The sequence below is a fragment of the Oncorhynchus gorbuscha genome, linkage group LG06 (assembly GCF_021184085.1).
Source record: "Oncorhynchus gorbuscha isolate QuinsamMale2020 ecotype Even-year linkage group LG06, OgorEven_v1.0, whole genome shotgun sequence".
Classification (NCBI taxonomy): Eukaryota; Metazoa; Chordata; class Actinopteri; order Salmoniformes; family Salmonidae; genus Oncorhynchus; species Oncorhynchus gorbuscha.
The window spans coordinates 50,206,585-50,228,976 of NC_060178.1; the positions used below are offsets into that span (position 1 = coordinate 50,206,585).

The 22,392-nt window shown below is 43.6% G+C and overlaps 1 protein-coding gene across 1 annotated transcript in view; it reads right to left on the reverse strand.

Moving 5' to 3' along the window:
• Window positions 1-21,639, reverse strand: part of LOC124038699 (desmoplakin-like) — a 41,650-nt gene extending 20,011 nt beyond the window's left edge. The window contains exons 1-12 of the mRNA XM_046354783.1: window positions 21,446-21,639; window positions 12,565-12,658; window positions 11,228-11,361; window positions 10,237-10,387; window positions 4,118-4,243; window positions 3,699-3,758; window positions 3,312-3,479; window positions 1,725-1,829; window positions 1,280-1,501; window positions 690-845; window positions 430-584; window positions 50-176 (exon numbers count right to left, since the gene is read on the reverse strand). Coding sequence (XP_046210739.1) covers window positions 50-176; window positions 430-584; window positions 690-845; window positions 1,280-1,501; window positions 1,725-1,829; window positions 3,312-3,479; window positions 3,699-3,758; window positions 4,118-4,243; window positions 10,237-10,387; window positions 11,228-11,361; window positions 12,565-12,658; window positions 21,446-21,639 — 1,692 coding nt within the window. The remainder of the gene's footprint in view (window positions 1-49; window positions 177-429; window positions 585-689; window positions 846-1,279; window positions 1,502-1,724; window positions 1,830-3,311; window positions 3,480-3,698; window positions 3,759-4,117; window positions 4,244-10,236; window positions 10,388-11,227; window positions 11,362-12,564; window positions 12,659-21,445) is intronic.
• Between the last annotated feature and the right edge of the window lie 753 nt (window positions 21,640-22,392).

The window sequence follows — 22,392 nt, forward strand, 5'->3', positions numbered from 1 at the left end:
TGATGGTGGTGACAATGATAGTGGTTACCGCAGTGACTTATAGACTTACCATGGTGACGGTGAGTGAGTTGATACGTGTGAGGTCCTGGACATAGTACTGCCAGGAGATGAGACTCTTGATGTTGATGTAGAGCTGATTCCACACAGACAGGATGGCCTCATAGTACTGCTCATTCCTGATGGACCACACAACACAGATGGTGATTTAATTCTCACATTGTGTGTGTGTGTGTGTGTGTGTGTGTGTGTGTGTGTGTGTGTGTGTGTGTGTGTGTGTGTGTGTGTGTGTGTGTGTGTGTGTGTGTGTGTGTGTGTGTGTGTGTGTGTGTGTGTGTGTGTGTGTGTGTGTGTGTGTGTGTGTGTGTGTGTGTGTGTGTGTGTGTGTACTGCGTGTGTGTGTACTGCGTGTCTGCATGTGTGTGTTCTTACTTGTTGGCCAGGTTGATGCCAAGGGAGTTGGGTGGTGGCACCAGCAGACAGACAGAGGGCACCAGCATGTCCAGTCCTCCTGGTCCTGTTACCTGCCACTTACTGCGCTGGGAGTTGTCTTTCAGTATGCCCTCGTTGCCCTTCAGAATCACCTTCTATAGAGGGACATGCACAATGTTAGACAGGAGTGTGTGTGTGTGTGTGTGTGCATGCATGTAAGAGAGAGAGCTTGTGTGTGTGTGTATGTTCATGTCTCGGACCTGGTCTTGTTTGAAGACACACAGGGCCTGTACCATAACAGGACTACAGCTCTTCCCCTCTTCAGGGTTACGTGGATTGAGCCTCACGATGCTCTTGGACTTGTTGACCAGGTGCTGCACCTGCCTCTTATTCTCCATGATTCGCTCCTTCTCTTTCTGTTGGAGGTTAAGGGTCAGAGGTCAATATCCCTACCAGAGGAAAGGGGGAGCAATTCTATTCTATCTTCACAAATGACTTCCTATTCCAGACGTAGTGAACTAGTCCTTCACCAGAGTGACTACACTCTTAGAAGAAATATGTGATATATAGAACCCTAAAGGGTTCTTTAGCTGTCCCCATTGGAGAACTCTTTGAAGAACCCTTTTTGGTTGCAGGTAGAACCTTTTGTTCCAGGAAGAACCCCTTTGGGTTCCATGTAAGAACCCTTTCTACAGAGGGAACCCAAAAATGGTTCTACCTGGAACCAAAAATGGTTATCTTATGGGGACCAAAAGAACCCTTCTGGTGCCCTTTTTTCCAAGAGTGTACAGTACAGTCTGTAAGTAGTGCTCTATATGCAGAATTGGGTGTTTGAGATATAACATCTTACCTCCAGGCCTTTGAGTAGTTCCAGCAAGTTTTCAAGAGGCGTGTTTCTGTCGCTGGTGAACTTCTTACGCATGTTCTCATGCGCCTTCTGCAGTTTATTGTACATCTCATTGGCCTCCTTGAAGAACTGGCTGTAGTCAGCGTTCTCCTTCAGGTGGACATGGATACACATGGTGATCTGGAGGAGCCAGCTCCACTGGGTCTGCAGAGTGTCCATGTAGGCCTGGAAGAAATGTAAAAAAGAAGGATAGAGGGATTAAAGAACGAATAAAAGGGGGGATTGAAAGGAAGATGAGAACTCATATCAAAATAACCATCCCTGCGAATTAGACAGCTAGACATTGCTAGATATCATGGGCCCCGGGAAGAGTAGTTTTTGCGACTGTAACAGCTAATGGCGATCCACATAATGAAGTAGATATTCTTCTAGACAGACATCTCCTAACCTCGATCTTGTCAGAGGCAGGGTGGGGGTTCTTCAGAAGGCTGTCCACTTTCAGCTTCAGTTTATTCAGGTCCTTATCCTTCTCCTCCAGGGAACTCATCAGTTTCTGACAGAGAAAAACAACACAGTTTTACAGACAACACAGTTAGGGGAAAACTGGAGAGATAGAATGACTGAATGACTGTTTGGCCCTGGGGACCCATTGGGACTGAAAAATGATATGTGGTTTCATTGCATAAGTCTCAGAGGTTTGGCAATTGGCATTATACTTCCCCAGGGTACATAATGCAAAACAGATGAACAACACATAATGATATACAGACACACAATACACGAGACGTCACGGGACTAGAGACTGCCAAACATCACCAATGAACAGGAACAATTACAGCTGGCCTGCGTCCCAAATGGCACCCTATTCCCTACATTAGTGCAGAGCCCTGGTTAAAAGTAGTGCACTAAATATGTCAAATGGCACCCTATTCCCTACATTAGTGCAGAGCCCTGGTTAAAAGTAGTGCACTAAATATGTCAAATGGCACCCTATTCCCTACATTAGTGCAGAGCCCTGGTTAAAAGTAGTGCACTAAATATGTCAAATGGCACCCTATTCCCTACATTAGTGCAGAGCCCTGGTTAAAAGTAGTGCACTAAATATGTCAAATGGCACCCTATTCCCTACATTATAGTGCAGAGCCCTGGTTAAAAGTAGTGCACTAAATATGTCAAATGGCACCCTATTCCCTACATTAGTGCAGAGCCCTGGTTAAAAGTAATGCACTAAATATGTCAAATGGCACACTATTCCCTACATTAGTGCAGAGCCCTGGTTAAAAGTAGTGCACTAAATATGTCAAATGTCACCCTATTCCCTACATTAGTGCAGAGCCCTGGTTAAAAGTAGTGCACTAAATATGTCAAATGGCACCCTATTCCCTACATTAGTGCAGAGCCCTGGTTAAAAGTAGTGCACTAAATATGTCAAATGTCACCCTATTCCCTACATTAGTGCAGAGCCCTGGTTAAAAGTAGTGCACTAAATATGTCAAATGTCACCCTATTCCCTACATTAGTGCAGAGCCCTGGTTAAAAGTAGTGCACTAAATATGTCAAATGTCACCCTATTCCCTACATTAGTGCAGAGCCCTGGTTAAAAGTAGTGCACTAAATATGTCAAATGTCACCCTATTCCCTACATTAGTGCAGAGCCCTGGTTAAAAGTAGTGCACTAAATATTTAATTTAATTGTTTTTTATTTATTTTACCTTTATTTAACCAGGCAAGTCAGTTAAGAACACATTCTTATTTTCAATGACGGCCTGGGAACACTGGGTTAACTGCCTGTTCAGGGGCAGAACGACAGATTAGTACCTTGTCAGCTCGAGGGTTTGAACTCGCAACCTTCCGGTTACTAGTCCAACGCTCTAACCACTAGGCTACGCTGCCGCCCCATTAGGGAATAGGGTTCCATGTGGGACGCAGGCAGCCTGTATTGCCTCTATGGGAATCATCAATTAGCCTCTCCACCCTCCCACTGTGACACTTCCCCCTCAGACGCTTGATCTTTAACCCTTGACCCAGTCCTTACCGAGTAGCTCTCCTGCTTCTTGGGGATGTAGAGGTCGATGTTCTTGTCCCCCCAGTCGAACACCAGCTCCTCCTCCTCTCTCACGTTCACCCACATGATCTGTCTACTGATCGCCTCAATGATCTGCTGCAGCTCCCTCAGCTGGTTGCTACGACCATGAGACATTTTCTGACAGAGCGATAAACATGGTGAGACTCATCAGTAGTTACGTAGGTACAATTAATAAAGTCACAAATCCATTGTGGCATGACTAACATAGACAGACGAATGAAAACAAAGATGTTCAGTACGACACAAACCTAAAGAATGATGATATAATGGTACAACAACCGTATTATACAGTAATGCAGGGGTGTGTATGTGTGTTTTCCCCAGAGCCTCTGTCACCTGCAGCGTGTCCCATTCCTGATCCAGAGCATACTGGTTGGCCTTGTCTCCTTTCTTCATCTGTAGGGAGGAACACACAAACACTGAGAGAGAATCACACACACTTAGTCAGAATTACACACAAACACACTCACAGAAATAGAATGTATGTGAGAGACTGTGAAAGTAACTGTGTCTGTGTGTGTGACAGGTGTATGTGTGTGAGTGTGACAGGTGTATGTGTGTGTGTGTGACAGGTGTATGTGTGTGTGTGTGTGACAGGTTTATGTGTGTGTGTGTGTGACAGGTGTATGTGTGTGTGTGACAGGTGTATGTGTGTGTGTGTGTGTGTGACAGGTGTATGTGTGTGTTTGTGACAGGTGTATGTGTGTGTGTGTGTGTGTGTATGTGTGTAAGTGTGTGTGTATGTGCGTACCCACCAGTTCAACCTTGGCCTTGTCCACCTCGGGGCTTCTCTGTATCGAGCTGTGGAACTTGTTGTGGTTAATCAGCTGCTGCTCAATGTTTGCAGAGTTATCTCCCCACTGAGCGGTCTCTATCAGATGCTGGAATACAAACACATTACGATCACATTATAACTGCATCTGAAATACATTATAACTACATCTCAAATACATTATAACTGCATCTGAAATACATTATATAACTACATGTCAAATACATTATAACTACATTTCAAATAAATTATAACTACATGTCAAATACATTATAACTACATGTCAAATACATAACTACATGTCAAATACATTATAACTACATCGCAAATACATTATAACTACATGTCAAATACATTATAACTACATTTCAAATAAATTATAACTACATGTCAAATACATTATAACTACATGTCAAATACATAACTACATGTCAAATACATTATAACTACATCGCAAATACATTATAACTACATGTCAAATACATTATAACTACATCGCAAATACATTATAACTGCATCTCAAATACATTATAACTACATGTCAAATACATAACTACATGTCAAATACATTATAACTACATCTCAAATACATTATAACAGCATCTCAAATACATTATAACTACATGTCAAATACATTATAACTACATGTCAAATACATAACTACATGTCAAATACATTATAACTACATCGCAAATACATTATAACTACATGTCAAATACATAACTACATGTCAAATACATTATAACTACATGTCAAATACATAACTACATGTCAAATACATTATAACTACATGTCAAATACATAACTACATGTCAAATACATTATAACTACATGGCAAATACATTATAACTACATGTCAAATACATTATAACTACATGTCAAATACATTATAACAGCATCTCAAATACATTATAACTACATGTCAAATACATTATAACTACATGTCAAATACATAACTACATGTCAAATACATTATAACTACATCGCAAATACATTATAACTACATGTCAAATACATTATAACTACATGTCAAATACATTATAACTGCATCTGAAATACATTATAACTACATCTCAAATACATTATAACTGCATCTGAAATACATAACTACATGTCAAATACATTATAACTACATGTCAAATACATTATAACAGCATCTCAAATACATTATAACTACATGTCAAATACATTATAACTACATGTCAAATACATAACTACATGTCAAATACATTATAACTACATGTCAAATACATAACTACATGTCAAATACATTATAACTGCATCTCAAATACATTATAACTACATGTCAAATACATTATAACTACATGTCAAATACATTATAACTACATGTCAAATACATTATAACTACATGTCAAATACATAACTACATGTCAAATACATTATAACTACATCGCAAATACATTATAACAGCATCTCAAATACATAACTACATGTCAAATACATAACTACATGTCAAATACATTATAACTACATCTCAAATACATTGTAACTACATGTCAAATACATTATAACTACGTCGCAAATACATTGTAACCTCACAACCACAACACACACCTTAACTTTAACACAAATACACATCTTAACCACAACACACACACACACACACACACACACACACACACACACACACACACACACACACACACACACACACACACACACACACACACACACACACACACACACACACACACACACACACACACACACACACACACATAGCTCAACCACAACACGCACCTTAACCATAACACAAATACACATCTTAACCACAACAACACACCACACACACACACACACACACACACACACACACACACACACACACACACACACACACACACACACACACACACACACACACACACACACACACACACACACACACACACACACACACACACACACACACACACATAGCTCAACCACAACACGCACCTTAACCATAACACAAATACACATCTCAACTACAACACACACACAGCTCAACCACAACACACACCTTAACCATAACACAAATACACATCTCAACTACAACACACACACAGCTCAACCACAACACACACCTTAACCATAACACAAATACACATCTCAACTACAACACACACACAGCTCAACCACAACACACACCTTAACCATAACACAAATACACATCTCAACTACAACACACACACAGCTCAACCACAACACACACCTTAACCATAACACAAATACACATCTCAACTACAACACACACACAGCTCAACCACAACACACACCTTAACCATAACACAAATACACATCTTAACCACAACACACACACACACACTCACACACACACATAGCTCAACCATAGGGAGTAGGCTCCCATGCTAGAACACTAGGTGGTGATAGAGTAGTGTGAAGTACGGTAAATGCTTACCCTCTAAGCCTAACACTAAAACCCAACCAAGAAGAAAATGTGGTGTGTCAGGAATTCACCGATAGACAGGAAGTCTGGGCCACTAACACCAGAACATAGCCTAGCTTTCACCTAGGTTTGTGCAAAGGGGGGTGCATAGCATGAGTGCGTGTGTGTGTACAAAGTATTTTACTTGGTACAATGCTTAACATACAGTTAGACTACGTCTAGCCTCTAGCGTGACTTCTGCATGTGTGTACAAGTGTCAAAGCAGGCATAACCGCCAACACAGCCTGCTCTATCCTTTCTGTTCATTCTCCAGTTTGCAAAAAGCTGGCAGTGGAAGGTGTTCAATGGCAAGGATGACGTTCATCACCTGTTCATCACCTATTCATCACCTGTTCATCACCTGTTCATCACCTGTTCATCACCTGTTCATTACCTGTTCATTACCTGTTCATCACCTGTTCATTACCTGTTCATCACCTGTTCATCAACTGTTCATCACCTGTTCATCACCTGTTCATCACCTGTTCATCACCTGTTCATCAACTGTTCATCACCTGTTCATCACCTGTTCATCACCTGTTCATTACTTGTTCATTACCTGTTCATTACCTGTTCATCACCTGTTCATTACCTGTTCATCACCTGTTCATCACCTGTTCATTACCTGTTAATCACCTGTTCATTACCTGTTCATCACCTGTTCATCACCTGTTCATTACCTGTTCATCACCTGTTCATTACCTGTTCATCACCTGTTCATTACCTGTTCATCAACTGTTCATTACCTGTTCATCACCTGTTCATCACCTGTTCATTACCTGTTCATCACCTGTTCATCACCTGTTCATCACCTGTTCATCACCTGTTCATTACCTGTTCATTACCTGTTCATCAACTGTTCATTACCTGTTCATTACCTGTTCATCACCTGTTCATCACCTGTTCATCACCTTTTCATCAACTGTTCATTACCTGTTCATTACCTGTTCATTACCTGTTCATCACCTGTTCATCACCTGTTCATCACCTTTTCATCAACTGTTCATCACCTGTTCATTACCTGTTCATTACCTGTTCATCACCTGTTCATAACCTGTTCATCACCTGTTCATCAACTGTTCATCAACTGTTCATCACCTGTGGTTGTGAGAACTGTACATTGCAGTGGGAGGGTTAAGGTTACTTTAAGACAATTACAATACTGCGTGTGATTGTGTGTGTGTGTGTGTGTGTGTGTGTGTGTGTGTGTGCCATTTAAGGTGAATTCAGATCTAAGTGAAGTTTGAGTGTCAGATTGTTATCTGCACTGACTTCTCAGACACACACCTGCCCTCCAGGACCAGTTCATGTACAGTGGCAAGAACAAGTACATTTAAGTCACTTCATTTAAGTCACAACAATAGACAAACAGTCTGCTTAAACTAATAACACACAAATGATCAATGGAAAAATGAATTTCCAAGTTTATCAAGACATTTTGCATAATAATGTTATCTGTCTGCCAATTGAAGCTCAACAGAAGTTGGGTGATGCAACAGGACAACGACCTAAAACAAAGAAGTAAATCAACAACAGAATGGCTTCAACAGAAGAAAATACACCTTCTGGAGTGGCCCAGTCAGAGTCCTGACCTTCTGGAGTGGCCCAGTCAGAGTCCTGACCTTCTGGAGTGGCCCAGTCAGAGTCCTGACCTTCTGGAGTGGCCCAGTCAGAGTCCTGACCTTCTGGAGTGGCCCAGTCAGAGTCCTGACCTTCTGGAGTGGCCCGGTCAGAGTCCTGACCTTCTGGAGTGGCCCAGTCAGAGTCCTGACCTTCTGGAGTGGCCCAGTCAGAGTCCTGACCTTCTGGAGTGGCCCAGTCAGAGTCCTGACCTTCTGGAGTCAGAGTCCTGACCTTCTGGAGTGGCCCAGTCAGAGTCCTGACCTTCTGGAGTGGCCCAGTCAGAGTCCTGACCTTCTGGAGTGGCCCAGTCAGAGTCCTGACCTTCTGGAGTGGCCCAGTCAGAGTCCTGACCTTCTGGAGCGGCCCAGTCAGAGTCCTGAACTTCTGGAGTGGCCCAGTCAGAGCCCTGGCCTTCTGGAGTGGCCCAGTCAGAGTCCTGACCTTCTGGAGTGGCCCAGTCAGAGTCCTGACCTTCTAGAGTGGCCCAGTCAGAGTCCTGACCTCAACCCAATTGAGATGCTGTGACCTCAAGAGAGCAGTTCACACCAGACATCCCAAGAATCTTGTTGAACTGAAACAGTTTTGTAAAGAGGAATGGTCCAAAATTCCTCCTGACCGTTGTGCAGGTCTGATCCACAACTACAGAAAACATTTGGTTGAGGTTATTGCTGCCAAAGGAAGGTCAACCAGTTATTAAATCCAAGGGTTCACATACTTTTCCCACCCTGCACTGTGAATGTTTACAAGGTGTGTTCAATAAAGACATGAAAACGTATAACTGTTTGTGTGTTATTAGTTTAAGCAGACTGTGTTTGTCTATTGTTGTGACTTAAATTACATTTACATTTACATTACATTTAAGTCATTTAGCAGACGCTCTTATCCAGAGCGACTTACAAATTGGTGCATTCACCTTATGACATCCAGTGGAACAGTCACTTTACAATAGTGCATCTAAAACTTAAGGGGGGGGTGAGAGGGATTACTTATCCTATCCTAGGTATTCCTTAAAGAGGTGGGGTTTCAGGTGTCTCCGGAAGGTGGTGATTGACTCCGCTGTCCTGGCGTCGTGAGGGAGTTTGTTCCACCATTGGGGGGCCAGGGCAGCGAACAGTTTTGACTGGGCTGAGCGGGAGCTGTACTTCCTCAGTGGTAGGGAGGCGAGCAGGCCAGAGGTGGATGAACGCAGTGCCCTTGTTTGGGTGTAGGGCCTGATCAGAGCCTGGAGGTACTGAGGTGCTGTTCCCCTCACAGCTCCATAGGCAAGCACCATGGTCTTGTAGCGGATGCGAGCTTCAACTGGAAGCCAGTGGAGAGAACGGAGGAGCGGGGTGACGTGAGAGAACTTGGGAAGGTTGAACACCAGACGGGCTGCGGCGTTCTGGATGAGTTGAAGGGGTTTAATGGCACAGGCAGGGAGCCCAGCCAACAGCGAGTTGCAGTAATCCAGACGGGAGATGACAAGTGCCTGGATTAGGACCTGCGCCGCTTCCTGTGTGAGGCAGGGTCGTACTCTGCGGATGTTGTAGAGCATGAATGACGATCAGAACAAAATTTATGACCAATTTATGCAGAAGTCCAGGTAATTCCAAAGGGTTCACATACTTTTTCTTGCCACTGTAAGTGTGGGGGAATGGAGAAGATTCCCAAAAGTGTCAAAGGTTGAAGTGTTTCAAAATGATGACTTTAATACTATATGAACTGGGGGTGTTTTGCAACACATTGTCAGAACCATTTTTGTCTCACACTAAAAAATATATATCTACTGGTAAATGCAACATGTAATATGTTAATGTTCATATAGAGTATTGAAAAATACTAAAAACAAATATATGACATCTTCCTGGCAGGTTGCTGGTACACAACATTGACGTTGTGTAACTCTGTATCATACACTTTCCTGCACTGGCATTACACATATGACTGCAGGCAGTTCATCTGAAGGGGAACAGGTGGTAGCAATAATCTTATGCAATCCTGTAGCATATGCCTTCCTACACATCTGTCCTGTAGGGTGTGGTTCTCCTTACCTTCTGGTGTCCAATCCAGGCCATGGCCTCATTGAAGCTCCACCCAGCTTCCTCCCAAGTGCCACTCCCTCTGCTCCCCCGGCTCCGCCTCTGCATGGTTCCGTTTATGGCCATGTGGACTCCCGTCAACTGGTCCCTACACATCTCCACACTATGGAGGGGGTAGGGGGAGTGGGAGGAGAAGGGGGAGCAGGAAGAGAAGGGGGAGTGGGAGGAGAAGGGGGAGTGGGAGGAGAATGGGGAGCGGGAGGAGAATGGGGAGCGGGGGGAGAAGGTGGAGCGGGTGGAGAATGGGGAGCGGGTGGAGAATGGGGAGCGGGGGAGAAGGGGGAGTGGGGGAGAAGGGGGAGTGGGGGAGAAGGGGGAGCGGCGGGGGAGAAGGGGGAGCGGGCGGGGAAGGGGGAGTGGTAGGAGAGAAGGGGGAGCGGAGGGAGAAGGGGGAGTGGGTGGAGAAGGGGGAGCGGAGAGAAGAGAGAGAAAATGGCTGCCTAAATATGGTTCCCAATCAGAGACAACAATAATCACCTGATTGAGAACCGCCTCAGGCAGCCATAGACTATGCTAGACACCCTGCAAAACCCCAAGACAAAAACGCACCACAAAACCCCATGTCACACCCTGGCCTGACCAAATAAATGACGACAAACGTACTATACTTCGACCAGGGCGTGACAACTCTTCCCGAAACTCTTCCCCAGGTCGTTGCTGTAAAATATAATTTGTCCTCAACTTACCTGGTAAAATAAGATGACATAAATAATACACGAACACCTGACAGTGTAGAGGAAGAATACACGAACACCTGCGTCACCCTAACAGTGTAGAGGAATAAGGGAAAGAGAGGTATATTGTACGGAGCAATATTAGTCATCTGTTTTGCGTGTCTGACCTCAAACACTGAGAGGGAACGGGAAATAGAGAGAGAAACAAGGAGAATGGATATTGGTTTATCTGTATGCGGTGGTGGTGGTCATCTCATAGTGTGTCTAACCTTCGGACCACGCTGTCATTGGGTCGTCCCATCTGTCTGAGGTCCAGAGCACAGGCCTTCAGCTGCTCTATGGTCTCTCTGGCCAGGGCCATGTGGTGATCTGCCTCCACTGTGCCGCGCCCAGAATCGCTGCCCTGCAGGACACACGGGGAAATGTCAGACACACGTTATGACTTTGTACATCAGGTTCAGTCTCGCCTCAACTTGCCATTCTGGGTTTCTCAAACGGGAATACGGTAGACCATATTCAGTCAGGTAAATCCTTCAGTTCAAGACCCAGTCAAAGATAGGACCATAATGTATAGATCATGAGGATGCCATGCATGATCTTTCTGTCCAGATAGCTTCTATCTGTAGGCTAACTGACTGTTGGTACAGTAGTGTACTTTAATAGTTAAAAGACTACATTCTGTGACAGGTCACGGCCAAATGAACACTTTCCCTGGGTTTACGGGGTTTACTGCTGACTGTGTACCAAACACACGCTGAGATGCACTTCTTGTTTTCACTTCATGCGTGACCAAAACGCACACACATGCTGAATCGACATGTAACGAACATGCTGATCTAAATATGGTAGAGACAGGTGAGAAATATAATCTGACAAGACGTGGCTTGACAGGCTGAACGTATTTAAAAGCTGTTTTAAGATCTTCTGCGCGCATGAAGCGGAAGGGCGGAGTCACACCTGACAGAGCATATTTCACAAATGCCTCAGCCAACCACAGACACACAGTTGTGAGGACTCGTCATCAGAGTGAGTGTGTCCAGTCTAATAGACCTGACATTTAAAGGGATATCGCGAGACTTTGGCCATACTAGCTGTACCGGTAGACTTCCCAGTCATTTCGCTAACTCTAGTTAGCTTTAGCTCACAAAACGACCTGTAACTTCTTTCAACGCTGCACGTAGAGACATGAAAAATGACATCCTCGAGTTCATCTGATCCTGGGTAACGAGGCAAATGCCGAAGTGGAAAATCTCGCAGTATCCCTTGAAGAAACCTAACAGTCATGTTTATTTGTTGATTAAATGCATAGGCCTACTTGTACTAACACCCCACAATTCCCCTAAAGCAAGTCAAAGGGGGGCTTGGTTGCAGGACTGGTATAGTAATCTCAGCGTTCATACCTCAGTCTACAGGTGCAGTACATGTCTTAGTCAGAGTGTCTGATTACATTTACTGTTGCCAGACATGAGACGAAGTGTACTTAGACTAACATCATGACCAAAGCCAGTATCTCAAAGCAGACAGGACATGAAGTGACTCACAGACTGTAGGGTAGTACAGAATGAAACAGAATGTTGTTATATATCTACGGTGGGTAGTGACTTACAGCCTGTAGGTAGTGTTCTGCTTTCCTCAGGTTGTCCTGACACTGGCCCTGCAGGATGTACGCCTTCTGGTGGAGGCCACTGAGGGGGAACTGTCTGTAGGAGACATGGAGGGGAGGGTTATAATCAACATCTTCCTGTAATTAAACCGGTCAATGTTAGGGTACCAGTCCATGCAGAGTTCACATTCAACAGGCTTCCACCAAAATCGATCAAATAATATTTTGCAAACCGGTTGTTGCTGTTGCGTTATAGGCTACCTGAGGCCGAGGAGGCCGGGACCTGCATTTAACAGAGGGTTCAAATATGTCAGTTTCTGTTGCATTCTCAGATACTGCTCCCTTCATTCTCAGATACTGCTTCCCTCATTCTCAGACTGCTCCCCTCATTCTCAGCTACTGGTCCCCTCATTCTCAGATATCAAATATGCTCCCCTCATTCTCAGTCATTCTCAGATTGCATTCTCAGATACTGCTCCCCTCATTCTCAGATACTCCCCTCATTCTCAGATACTGGTCCCCTCATTCTCAGATACTGCTCCCCTCATTCTCAGCTACTGGTCCCCTCATTCTCAGATACTGCTCCCCTCATTCTCAGATACTGCTCCCCTCATTCTCAGATACTGGTCCCCTCATTCTCAGCTACTGGTCCCCTCATTCTCAGATACTGGTCCCCTCATTCTCAGATACTGGTCCCCTCATTCTCAGATACTGCTCCCCTCATTCTCAGATACTGCTCCCCTCATTCTCAGATACTGGTCCCCTCATTCTCAGATACTGCTCCCCCATTCTCATTCTCAGATACTGCTCAGATACTCTCCCCTCATTCTCAGATACTGCTCCCCTCATTCTCAGATACTGCTCCTCTCATTCTCAGATACTGGTCCCCTCATTCTCAGATACTGCTCCCCTCATTCTCAGATACTGCTCCCCTCAGGTGTTTTTAAAACAAAAACTTTGTTAACTATTACTTGTTATCTTGGCATTTAAAGTAGTTTCATGACTATCACTGTTGTTCTCAGTATATATGTCAACATCATCGATAATATAAACATCGTTATCATGATCATCTTCATCCTCAAACAACAACATTGTAGTCAGCATCATCATCAATATCCCCATCATCAATTACACTTTCTGCTATGTACATCAATGATCCCAAAGGTTTACTGTAATGAGTTATTATATTAGTGTAGCAATTAGCAAGTCGTTAGTTATCCGAGGATGATTCCGCTATGCCCTAGTTGAATTGAGAATGAGTGCAGGGATAGACAAAGGGGAAATGTGAGTCAAGAGAACTGTCACATTTTCCCTATGCCATTTGCAACACAACAACACAGAGGCTGCATTTACAAAGGGAGCCCAATTCTGATCTTTTTTCCCCCCACTAATTGGTCTTTTGACCAATCAGATCAGCTCTGAAAAAGATCTGATGTGAAAAGAGCTGATGTGACTGTCAAAAAGACCAATTAGTGTGGGAAAATATCAGAATTGGGCTGCCTGTGTCATCACAGACATATGCAACTGTAACCATGACCTCCATACTGTAGACTCTATAGAATTGTATAGGTTGAATAAAACGTCACAATACGATGCAGAGCGTTCAATTTGGCTGCTGGGGGAGCAAGGAGACGACCCCTTAGGTCCACTAAAACCATTGCCCTTCCTCTTCCTGTAGTTGTTTAGATCAAGCCCCTCCTCTTCTTGTAGTCCTCCAGGTTGAGAGACCTACGTGGGGCACCGTCCTTCACTGCCAGGGTGTTGGCGCCATTTGGCTGCTGGGGGAGCAAGGAGACGACCCCCTAGGTCCACTAAAACCATTGACAACTACTTGGTTTAATATCATCACCTCTTGAAGAGCATAGTCAAAAACACATTACCGATTATTCCACATTTAGCTCTGTCATCAGAGTTATTCAGCAAGTAACTGCACGCTGTTTATGATCATAGCCCGTTAACTAGCCACATTGACGTGATCTGTTATTCGTTTGCTAGCCAATTTGACATGCAATATTTATGCATTAGTTCAAACATTATATGACATGTATATTTATTTAATGGTTGAAATTTCAGTCCATAGGACTGGAAATGTATGGATTCAACAAGCATGTCTCTGTCACTAACAAATACAGTCAATTCACTCCAAAATGCAAGGCACACCGGGGAAATTATATTGGAGCTGTGGCTTGGTGGGGATGTGGCTTTCAATTCATTGTTTTTGGCCACATGCAAGTCGAAGTGTTGTAGCAGTTGAAGGGCTCTTTGGTTATGCTAATTCAAGTTTGAGCATGTCCTCTACCAGTTCTGAAGTCTTTGTACATGCTTATATAAGAGCATGCGGCACTAAAGACTCGCAAACATTATTGTAATGTCCTTAATCCAACACGGCTGACCTTGTCAAGAGATACAGACCTACATTGTCTTTAGAAGGTATTCATATCCTGGGATTTATTCCACATTTTGTTGTGTTACAGCCGGAGTAAAAAAAAAAATTAAATCTATGTTTTGTCTCACCCATCTTTCACACAGTACCCAATAATGACAAAGTGAAAACATGTTTTTAGAAATGTTCGCTCATTTATTCAAAATGAAGTACAGAGGTATCTAATTTGCATACAGTACCAGTCAACAGTTTGGACACATACTCTTTCAAGGTTTTTGTTTTTGTTTTTACTAAGACATCACAATTATGACATAACACATATGTAATCAATTAGTAACCAAAAAAAGTGTTAAACAAATCAAAAAATGATTTCTTTATTTTTATATTTGAGATTCTACAAAGCAGCCACCCTTTGCCTTGATGACAGCTTTGGACATTCTTCACATTCTCTCAACCAGCTTCACCTGGAATGCATTTCCAACAGTCTTGAAGGAGTTCCCACATGCTGAACACTTGTTGGCTGCTTTTCCTTCACTCTGCAGTCCAACTCTTCCCAAACCATCTCAATTGGGTGGTCAGGTGATTGTGGAGGCCAGGTAATCTGATGCAGCACTCCATCACTCTCCTTCTTGGTAAATCTGCCCTTACACAGCCTGGAGGTGCATTGGGTCATTGTCCTGTTGAAAAACAAATGATAGTCCCACTAAGCCCAAACTAGATGGGATAGATAGGATATCGTTGCAAAATGTTGTGGTAGCAATGCTGCTTAAGTGTGCCTTGAATTCTAAATACATCACAGACAGTGTCAGTAAAGCACCCCCACACAATCACATCTCCTCCATGCTTCACGGTGGTAACCCTACTCTGCGTCTCACAAAGACATGGTGGTTGGAACCAAAAAATATCCAATTTGAACTCATCAGACCAAAGGACAGATTTCCACCGGGTCTAATGTCCATCTGCACGTGTATCTTAGCTAAAACAAGTCTCTTCTTCCTATTGATGTCGTTTAGTAGAGGTTTCTTTGAAGCAATTCGACCATGAAGTCCTGATTCACGCAGTCTCCTCTGAACAGTTGATGTTGAGATGTGTATGTTACTTGAACTCTGTGAAGCATTTATTTGGGGTGCAATATTCTGAGGCTGGTAACTCTAATGAACTTACCCTCTGCAGCAGAGGTAACTCTGGGCCTTCCTTTTCCTGTGGCGGCCCTCATGAGAGCCAGTTTCATCATAGCGCTTAATGGTTTTTGCTACTGCAATTGTCGGCTTCCGGCGCCGACAGAGATTGCCGCCTCGCTTCGCGTTCCTAGGAAACTATGCAGTATTTTGTTTTTTTACGTGTTATTTCTTACATTGGTACCCCAGGTCATCTTAGGTTTCATTACATACAGTCGAGAAGAACTACTGAATATAAGAGCAGCGTCAACTCACCATCAGTACGACCAGGAATATGACTTTCCCGGAGCGGATCCTGTGTTCTGCCTTTCACCCAGGACAACGGAATGGATCCCAGCCTGCAACCCAAAACAACGACGTTGTAAAAAGAGGCAAACGAAGCGGTCTTCTGGTCAGGCTCCGGAGACGGGCACATCGCGCACCACTCCCTAGCATACTACTCACCAATGTCCAGTCTCTTGACAACAAGGTTGATGAAATCCGAGCAAGGGTAGCATTCCAGAGGGACATCAGGGACTGTAACGTTATTTGCTTCACGGAAACATGGCTCACTCGAGATACGCTATCGGAGTCGGTGCAGCCAGCTGGTTTCTCCACGCATCGCGCCGACAGAAACAAACATCTTTCTGGTAGGAAGAGGGGGGGGGGTGTATGCTTTATGGTTAACGAGATGTGGTGTGGTCACAACAACATACAGGAACTCAAGTCCTTCTGTTCACCTGATTTAGAATTCCTCACAATCAAATGTCGCCCGCATTATCTACCAAGGGAATTCTCTTCGATTATAATCGCAGCCGTATATATTCCCCCCCAAGCAGACACATCGATGGCTCTGAACGAACTTTATTTGACTCTTTGCCAACTGGAATCCATATATTCTGAGGCTGCATTCATTGTAGCTGGGGATTTTAACAAGGCTAATCTGAAAACAAGACTCCCTAAATTGTATCAGCATATCGATTGCGCAACCAGGGCTGGTAAAACCTTGGATCATTGCTATTCTAACTCCCGCAATGCATATAAGGCCCCCCCCCCGCCCCGCCCTCCTTTCGGAAAAGCTGACCACGACTCCATTTTGTTGCTCCCTGCCTACAGACAGAAGCTAAAACAAGAAGCTCCCACGCTGAGGTCTGTTCAACGCTGGTCCGACCAATCTGATTCCACGCTCAAAGACTGCTTCCATCACGTGGACTGGGATATGTTTCGTATTGCATCAGACAACAACATTGACGAATACACTGATTCGGTGAGCGAGCTCATTAGAACGTGCGTTAAAGATGTCGTTCTCATAGCAACGATTAAAACATTACCAAACCAGACACCGTGGATTGATGGCAGCATTCGCGTGAAACTGAAAGCGCGAACCACTGCTTTTAATCAGGGCAAGGTGACCGGAAACATGACCGAATACAAACAGTGTAGCTATTCCCTCTGCAAGGCAATCAAACAAGCTAAGCGTCAGTATAGAGACAAAGTAGAATCGCAATTCAACGGCTCAGACACAAGAGGTATGTGGCAGGGTCTACAGTCAATCACGGATTACAAAAAGAAAACCAGCCCAGTCAAGGACCAGGATGCCTTGCTCCCAGGCAGATTAAATAACTTTTTTGCCCGCTTTGAGGACAATACAGTGCCACTGACACGGCCTGCAACGAAAACATGCGGTCTCTCCTTCACTGCAGCTGAGGTGAGTAAAACATTTAAACATGTTAACCCTCGCAAGGCTGCAGGCCCAGGCGGCATCCCCAGCCGCGCCCTCAGAGCATGCGCAGACCAGCTGGCTGGTGTGTTTACGGACATATTCAATCGATCCCTATCCCAGTCTGCTGTTCCCACATGCTTCAAGAGGGCCACCATTGTTCCTGTTCCCAAGAAAGCTAAGATAACTGAGCTAAACGACTACCGCCCGTAGCACTCACCTCCGTCATCATGAAGTGCTTTGAGAGACAAGTCAAGGACCATATCACCTCCACCCTACCTGACACCCTAGACCCACTCCAATTTTCTTACCACCCAAATAGGTCCACAGACGATGCAATCTCAACCACACTGCCCTAACCCATCTGGACAAGAGGAATACCTATGTGAGAATGCTGTTCATCGACTACAGCTCAGCATTTAACACCATAGTACCCTTTTCTGCATAGACTGACCTATTTTCACCTTCGGATGAAAAGCGTGCCCAAAGTAAACTGCCTGTTTCTCAGGTCCAGAACCTAGGATATGCATATAATTCGTAGATTTGGATAGAAAACACTCTAGAGTTACCAAAACTGTTACATATAACAGTTACATATGTCTGTGAGTATAACAGAACTGATATGGCAGGTGAAAACCTTAGAAAAATCCATCCAGGAAGTGGATTTTTTTTATATCTGTAGTTTTCCATTGACTGCCTATACATATTCCATTGATTTAGGACTCGAGTTGCACTTCCTATGGCTTCCACTAGATTCCACTAAATTGTTTCAGGCTTGTATTCTGAAAAATGAGGGAGTAAGACCTCTCTGAGTAAGTGGACCCTGCCGCTGTTCTCAGATAATCGCATGGTATGCTTTCACTGTAAAGCCTTTTTGAAATCTGACACCGTGGTTGGATTAACAAGAAGTTAATCTTTAAACCGATGTATAACACTTTCTTTTTGCTTATTTGAGCTGTTCTTGCCATAATAAGGACTTGGTCTTTTACCAAATAGGGCTATTTGCTGTATACCACCCCTAACTTGTCACAACACATCTGATTGGCTCAAACATCTGATTGGCTTAAAAAAAATAATCCAGAAATGTACATTTTACAAGGCACACCTGTTAATTTAAATGCATTCCAGATGACTACCTCATGAAGCTGGTTAAGAGAATGCCAAGAGTGTGCAAAGCTGTCATCAAGGCAAAGGGTGGCTTCTTTGAAGAATCTCAAATATAAAGTATATTTAATTTTCTTGGTTACTTCATGATTTCATATTTTTTTTATTTCCTACTTGGCTTCTTCACTATTATTCTACAATGTAGAAAATAGTGAAAATAAAGAAAAACCCTGGAATGAGTAGGTGTGTCCAAACTTTGGACTGGTACTGTAAGTATTCACACCCCCAAGTCAATACATCTTAGAATCACCTTGCAGCGATTACAGCTGTGAGTCTTTCTGGTAAGTCTCTAAGAGCTTTTGCACACCTGGATTGTACAATATTCCACTTTATTCTTTTATAAATTCTTCAAGCTCTGTCAAGTTGATAGTTTATCATTGCTAGACAGACATTTTCAGGTCTTGCCATAGATTTGAGCAGATTTAAGTCAAAACTGTAACTAGGCCACTCAGGAACATTCAGTGTTGTCTTGGTGAGCAACTCAGTGTTTATTTGGCCTTGAGTTTAAGGTTATTTCCCTGCTAAAATGTGAATTTGTCTCCCACTGTCTGTTGGAAAGCAGACCACCACGTTTTCCTCCAGGATTTTGCCTTAACTTGATTATGTTTATTTTCATCCTAAACAAACAACCTAGTCCTTACCGATGACAAGCATACCCATAACATGATGCAGCCACCACCATGCTTGAAAATATGTAGAGCAGTATTCAGTGATGTGTTGTGTTGGATTTGCTCCCAACATAACACATTGTATTCAGGACATTAAAGCTCATTTCTTTGTCACATTTTTTGTACGTTTACTTCAGTGCCTTGTTGCAAACAGGATGGATGATTTGGAAAAAATATATTCTGTACAGACTTCCTTCTGTTCACTTTGTCCTTTAGGTTAGTTTTGTGGAGTAACTACAATGTTGTTGATCCATCCTGAGTTTTCTCCTATAACAGCCATTAAACTCTGTCATTTAGGTTAGTAATTGTGGAGTAACTACAATGTTGTTGATCCATCCTCAGTTTTCTCCTATAACAGCCATTCAAATCTGCATGTCTCAACATGCAATTGGCCTCCTCTCCGGCAACTGAGTTAGGAAGTATGCCTGTATCTTTGTAGTGACTGGGTGTATTGATACACCATCCCAAGTGTAATGAATAACTTCACCATGCTCAAAGGGATATTAAATGTCTGCTTTTTTATGTGGGAAAAGTCAAGGGGTACTTTCTGAAGGCACTGCATTTGCATAATGGTTCAAATCCTATGAGGTGTTATTGCACAACACCATTGGTGCAAACTATACACACATCCTAGTGTTAAAAATACTATATGAGGTGGTATTGCACAACACCATTTGGTGTAAACTATATACATTTAACATTTACATTTACATTTAAGTCATTTAGCAGACGCTCTTATCCAGAGCGACTTACAAATTGGTGCATTCACCTTATGACATCCAGTGGAACAGCCACTTTACAATAGTGCATCTAAATATTTTAAGGGGGGGGGGGGGTGAGAAGGATTACTTTATCCTATCCTAAGTATTCCTTAAAGAGGTGGGGTTTCAGGTGTCTCCGGAAGGTGGTGATTGACTCCGCTGTCCTGGCGTCGTGAGGGAGTTTGTTCCACCATTGGGGAGCCAGAGCAGCGAACAGTTTTGACTGGGCTGAGCGGGAACTGTACTTCCTCAGTGGTAGGGAGACGAGCAGGCCAGAGGTGGATGAACGCAGTGCCCTTATTTGGGTGTAGGGCCTGATCAGAGCCTGGAGGTACTGAGGTGCCGTTCCCCTCACAGCTCCGTAGGCAAGCACCATGGTCTTGTAGCGGATGCGAGCGTCAACTGGAAGCCAGTGGAGAGAGCACTTTACACTTCCTAGTGTTAAAAATACTATATGAGGTGGTATTGCACAACCCTAAAAGTCTTCATTCCTTAACACTGAAAAAGTGTAACAGCTCTAAGCACAGTTTTAATTTAACACTGAAAAGGGTGGACCCATTTAGACACTGGCCCATAGTTACATGTAACACTAAATGTCAGTGTTGATTTAACTCTGAAGAATTTGCTGTGTGGTTCATTTTCTGTATTTTCTGGGGGGGTTGTCACATGGTTCAAGACAGCAGGTCGTTATTCTTGGAAACAAAGACCTCTCAATGATGCCTAATAAATTATTAACTGGGTCGGCACTCACAGATAATATTCGCCCCTGCCATAGCCTAGGCTATATATATACGACAACGACACATAGGCCTATAATTATCCCCCCGACAAAATCAAGACCTTGACATAAAAAAATAATGAACTAGATTGAAATAATGTGTTAGATGACACGGTTATGTAGTGCATTGTATTTATCTTCAGTGGCAATGGAGTTGTAGCCTAGTTCAAATGTATACGGGCGAGTGAACGCAATCGTGTAACACAGTACCCTACAGCAGAATAGGGGCCTTTTGAAGAAAAACAATTCTTACCCCTGTCCTCCACCACCACCTCGCAAGGAAGCCTTTGAGTAGCTGTAAGTATTATCGTCCATGTACTCCTGTCCGTATCCACTACCACCGTGCACTTCGCTCTGGGCATATTGTCCCGTTCTGCCGCTCAGGTCGGGCCTGGACCCGATACTGCGGCTGACATAAAGCACCCTCTGGGACCCGTATAGACTCATCTCTGGATCCAAAAAGTTATAAAACTCCGCTGGAGAAAAATGGTGGACGAAGAGTTTGCAATCCTGGCTGCAGTGCGCAAAAGCTGTCAGAGGAGACTGTCTGAAGCGGTTGATGTGATCCCCCCTGCACCTGTCTGCGGAGCAGAGTCCCAAGGCAGCACCGACTTGATCTGCAACTCGGGAAAGTATCGTTTTTGGCCAAACAAAACAGACCACACCTTTCATCATCCTACTTGCCTAGAAACATATTTTAATTTTGTGTTTTTTTCTTTCCACGTCCCCGGCCCTCCTCTATCTCAACCTGTACTCAGGGGGAGATGTAATCATAGTAAACGTAAATCTGTTGTCTTCCATTTAGTATGATATGTATGACACCGTGGTAGGGAATGTTTTTATCGTTGCTATGGGAACGACATCTTCGACGCACGTTCTAATGAACTCGCACACCGAATCAGCGTATTCGTCAATATTCCCATCTGACGCAATACGAAACATGTCCCAGTCCACGTGATGGAAGCAGTCTTGGAGTGTAGAGTCAGCTTGTGTGCATTAAAGCGTGCGTGTGTGCTTGCTTGCACAAGTGAGTGTTTATGATGATAGACTGTCAGAGTACAGTGTGTGTGCATAACTCATTTATTGCAAGACTGTGTGTCTCACATTAGCTCAAACATGTAACTGCAGAATGTTGCTCCTATGTGTGTGAGGTAGGCCTATTGTTGGAGACTGATGCTTGTTGTCATGGAAATGCAGAGC